The 5,000-nt window shown below is 39.0% G+C and overlaps 1 protein-coding gene across 8 annotated transcripts in view; it reads right to left on the bottom strand.

The window, feature by feature from the left end:
• Positions 1-5,000, bottom strand: part of LOC122259427 (myoferlin-like) — a 54,753-nt gene that overhangs the window by 24,624 nt on the left and 25,129 nt on the right. For 4 of the 8 annotated variants that reach the window (XM_086542309.1, XM_086542306.1, XM_086542307.1 and 1 more), the window contains exons 6-13: positions 4,885-5,000; positions 3,899-4,014; positions 2,804-2,998; positions 2,304-2,354; positions 1,868-1,964; positions 1,495-1,668; positions 1,104-1,320; positions 634-710 (exon numbers count right to left, since the gene is read on the bottom strand). The exon at positions 4,885-5,000 is cut by the window's right edge and continues 124 nt beyond it. In XM_086542309.1, coding sequence (XP_086398435.1) covers positions 634-710; positions 1,104-1,320; positions 1,495-1,668; positions 1,868-1,964; positions 2,304-2,354; positions 2,804-2,998; positions 3,899-4,014; positions 4,885-5,000 — 1,043 coding nt within the window. The remainder of the gene's footprint in view (positions 1-633; positions 711-1,103; positions 1,321-1,494; positions 1,669-1,867; positions 1,965-2,303; positions 2,355-2,803; positions 2,999-3,898; positions 4,015-4,884) is intronic. The other 4 variants (XM_086542312.1, XM_086542313.1, XM_086542311.1 and 1 more) reach the window with 1 other exon arrangement.

The following is a 5,000-nucleotide window of genomic DNA, read 5'->3' on the forward strand; positions in this document are numbered from 1 at the left end:
AAAAAGTGGCAGTGGGCTGGACACATATATCGGAGACAGGATAACAGGTGGACAAGGAAAACAACAGAATGGGTAATACGCAACACAGAGAGACCCACGGCAAGACCAATGACTAGATGGCGGGATGAAATAGCAAAATTCGCAGGAGTAAACTGGAATCAGAGGACACAAGACCGGAATGACTGGAAAAGATTGAGAGAGGCCTACGTCCTGCAGTGGATTGATACAGGCTGATGATGATGATATATATATATATATATATATATATATATATATATATATATATATATATATATATATATATATATATATATACACACACACACACACACACACACATATATATATATATATATACATATATATATATTTATATATATATATATATAATATATTATATATATATATACATATTTATGTACATAAATAATATATATACATATATATATATATATATATATATATATATATATATATATATATATTCAAATATATATGTATGTATATAATATATATATGTATGTATATAATATGTATATACATATATATATATATATATATATATATATATATATATATATATATATATATATATATGTGTGTGTGTGTGTGTGTGTGTATGGGGCAACTTACCGTCTTCTCCCGGGGCGGAAATGGCAGACACAGGGATGACAGCTGTTCCTATCGTGTCGTCCTCCCCGACGCGGTCCCTGAAGGTAGTAAGCGTTCATTGGCACTATGGCATCATTAGGAAATATCAACGGTTTATGATTAATCGTCAACAAAGGCACTTCGAAGGATATTAATCATAATGACTGTGTTGATATTGCAGCTAAATGTGCTAATAACAGAAGGGCATAGTATGGAAATGAAGATGAGGATATTTCATGAATCTAAGTGAAAGGAAAATACAAGCACTGGGTAGTCAAGAGAGGATGAGGACAGGGAGAGAAGGAGCTGGTAATAGAGAGTGAAAGAGAGATGGAGAAATACAGAGAGAGAGAGAGGGAGAGAGAGAGAGAGAGAGAGAGAGAGAGAGAGAGAGAGAGAGAGAGAGAGGAAAATCCAAGAAAAAAAAGAATGCAACGGATAGCTCAACCCACCAGTCCTTGAGTGTCACGCGAATGACATTGCACATGGAGGGGAACAAGAAGCCCATGTGAAGATTCTGCCGGAACTCTGGGTTCTCGTTCGTGTACATGATCTTGGTCTGCACTTCGCGGCCGGCGTACGTGGCCAGGAGGTAGGGATCCACCAGTTCCTTGGATGCCTTTCCGATCCCGAGCACCTCCTTGAGGGTCTGCATCGTGCCTGCATCCACTGTAGAGGGGTGATAGGGCTTTTAAGGCGCGGCGAAAACGTGATAGATAAACAAGAAGTTAGGAGAGAGACCCACTGAACAGGAGTGCGGAAACAGGCGGGAAAATTGCCAATTTGCTCACTTTTGTAGGTATTTCCAGGGAATATTAAACGAAGGCTCGTCTCAAGACTTACTCCTTGGGAGGTTCTGTGCGCAGTAGACGGTGAGCGTGAAGGTCGCCGGCTGCAGGTGGACGCCGGCTGACCACAGCAAGTTGGCCTCCACGTCGTCCTGATCGGTGCGCGAGGCAGTCAGGTCAGGGCACACGTCGCCAGGGCCCAGGACACCCACGCTCACCTTCAGGTATCCTGTAGGAGCAGAAGAGAAGAGGTGGATGTCATAGCGCAGGAGATATAAATATGATAATACCAACAGTTCCATAGATTTGCTTTCAGATTTGAAAGATCTTCAGATACCGCATTAGACCAAATAACCGAGTACCGAACTACGACAAATACTCCGTTGCAATGTGGTTCGTTGCAATCAGGCCAAGTGACCTTGACTGACCTTGCACAGTGGGCGTGGGTTCGTCTGGGTTAGCCAAGACGAGCCAGCGGTTGACGACTGCGTGTTCCGGTTGGTCGTACACCATTCCCACTTCACACTGAGGACAAAGTGGTCGCATTATTCTTGTATCTCTATGGAAGAATAGTCAATATGATTTTTTATCGATGCTTTCGTTACCCATTTTCAGCCCGTTGCGATATGATATACAGACATACCAATATAGAAATGGTATTAAATCTATAAAAAAAAATAAAGCTAACTCAAGACCTATATAGAGTTGTGTAAGTCAAATCGCAAACAGTAATTCGAAAGGAATTTGAGAGTAAGCAAGGCCAGAAAGATGAACACAAAAATTGCTTAAAAACGACAGAAAATACGCGAATGAAAAGAAATATGAGAATTCGCTGACTTCTGAAAGAAACGCCGGACTACTGACCTTGAAGGAGCCAATGATGGTCGTGGACCGAATGCCGCTCGAGTTGCAGACCTGAAAAGAAAGTAAATGTATATTCTAAAATTGCTGCTTTTTCTAAAGAACTGAATCACGGATGTCTTTATGGAGGTGAGGCAAAGTGGTTTTAATGGTTTTGAAAATGTTAACTCACTCCAGTGTCCTTAGCTTATTATTCGCATGTAATTTTTTTTGTTTTGTTTTTGTTTTTGTTTTTGTTTTCATTTTATTCTAGCTTGGGCCACTACTACGTTTTTACTTGATGTGATTCATATTTGCGTTTTTACGAAATGGAATCTCACGGTCACGTCTTCAGCATAGTAGGAAGGCCAGTCTTGGAGAAATTTCAAAAGATCTTAAACTGCGAAGTCAAAATGAAAAATCCTTACTTATGTTTCAATAAAAGGAATACCCTCAGCCAATAAAAATAAATAAATAAAAAAATAAAAATGAAACGAGCAACGAAATCCGCGGTGCAGCCAGACCTTGAACTCGAGGAAGTCCTCCATGAGCTCACTGGGAAGCTTCTCGATCTGGTAGAAGAAGATCTCGTCGAACCAGGGGCTGGAGGTGCCCCTGTGCACGCGCGTCTGCCTCGCGTCGCCGTCCAGGGACACCCGGCACACGGGGTTCATGTTGCCGCCCATCAGGCGCCGCCCCTCCACCACGCGCACGCGCACCTGCGGGGGCGTGGGAACGGCCTCGGGTTACGGATCCTACACTCTAGGGCTGCTTATGTATATATTTAACTAGATTGAATGAATAAATAAATAAATAAATTATACACACACACACACACACACACACACATATATATATATATATATAATATATATATATATATATATATATATATATATATATATATATATATATATATATATATATATATATATATATATATATATATATATATATATGTACATATATATAATATATATAATATATATATATATACATATATATATATATATATATATATATAATATATATATATATATATATATATATAATATATATATATATATATAATATAATATATATATATATATATATATATATATATATATATATATATATATATATATATATATATATATGTATGTATGTACATATATGTGTGTGTATATGAACATTATATATATATATATATATATATATATATATATATATATATTTGTAGTTTTGTCCATATAGGTATGAATATATATATATATAGATATATATGTAGATATTGATATATATATATATATATATATATATATATATAATATGTATATATATACAAATGTATATAGATAGATATAGATATAGAGATAGATATATATGTATATGTGTATGTGTGTGTTTGTGTATAAGGATGTATGTGCGTATGACCCCAATATATTGAAAAGAGAGAAATTATACAATGAAGAAGTCGTTTGCAATTGTAAAATCTAGATCGCCTGTGCAGAGCGCATGCGATGTAAAGACGGCAGAGCGAGGTATAGCGCAGTGACACTAGCAATGATGATATCCTCGCCAATCCCTGCCCCCAAAGCGGCTGTCGCGCCCTCCCCGCGGACTGGCCAACGCCCTACCTGGAACTTTGTCTTGACGCTGGAGAGTCGGTCTCGATGGCGCTGCTGGGGCATTTGGGGCATCACTGCGCCCGCGCCCGCCGTCGCTTGCGTGCCCTCGCCCGGGGCAGCGATGCCTTCGGGGAACAAAAGGCAGAGAATTAAGATACAAACCATAGGAAAAGACTCATAACGTGCCTGCTACGACGGTGTCCTGAGCACTGCGTTCGGTGGAAGGCAATCGTATATCATTCATCGTGCATTCTCTACATACACTAAGAATCAACGAAGCAGAAGATCTACGAGGATGAACGCGCATTAATCATTAGGTTAAAAGCTAAAGTACTAATGGCAGAGGACACTTGCAAGTTGAATGGATGCAGAATGAGTAACTGTTGGTGTGAATGTGCATTTTTTAGAATATGATTGCGATTGCCACTGTGAAGCTATCTATGCGTTGTTTATTTGTATATTTGTTTCACTTTGGGCTTTAAATGTAAGTTTAAACTTACACGTGAGAGTGGAAAAGACCATTATAATCGCTAATTGAAATCATTAGATAGGTAGTATGGTTGATGATACAAATACACTGTATCACACGCACACACACACACACTCGCACACACGCACGCGCGCACATATATATGATCTCATATTTAAATCATCTATTTTGGCAATTCATTTTATATCATCAACCATACTACTTACCTAATGATTTATACACATATATACAGGAATGCATGTGTATTTTCGTATAAGCGGTATTAATTGAAAGGCAGGCAGTGTTAATAATCAAAATATGTTTCCGCTTCACTGGAGAACCTTTGCATTGTTGCCATCCTCTGTTTATTTTATTCAGTGTGCAATCGCCAAAGCATTGTAGTCCAAGGCCTTTGCCGTGGAGATGTGAGTCCTGCGAGCCTCCAGCCCTCTACGTCTAGTCCCAGAAGCAGCCCCGAGGAGACCAGGCAGCGAGTAGCGGGAAGAAGGTCAAGTCGACTATTTACTTGATTCGTTAGTGGCTTTGGCTTTGTGTCCCATGATACGCTTAAGGCCAGCTTTGACTTTGTCTCGCTTCCTGCCGCTACTCTCGGCGGCCTTGGCATCCTCCGTGGCAGGGAAA

This window comes from Penaeus japonicus, unplaced genomic scaffold, assembly GCF_977035675.1.
Source record: "Penaeus japonicus unplaced genomic scaffold, GWHDUDI00000001_assembly GWHDUDI00000012, whole genome shotgun sequence".
In the NCBI taxonomy this organism is placed as follows: Eukaryota; Metazoa; Arthropoda; class Malacostraca; order Decapoda; family Penaeidae; genus Penaeus; species Penaeus japonicus.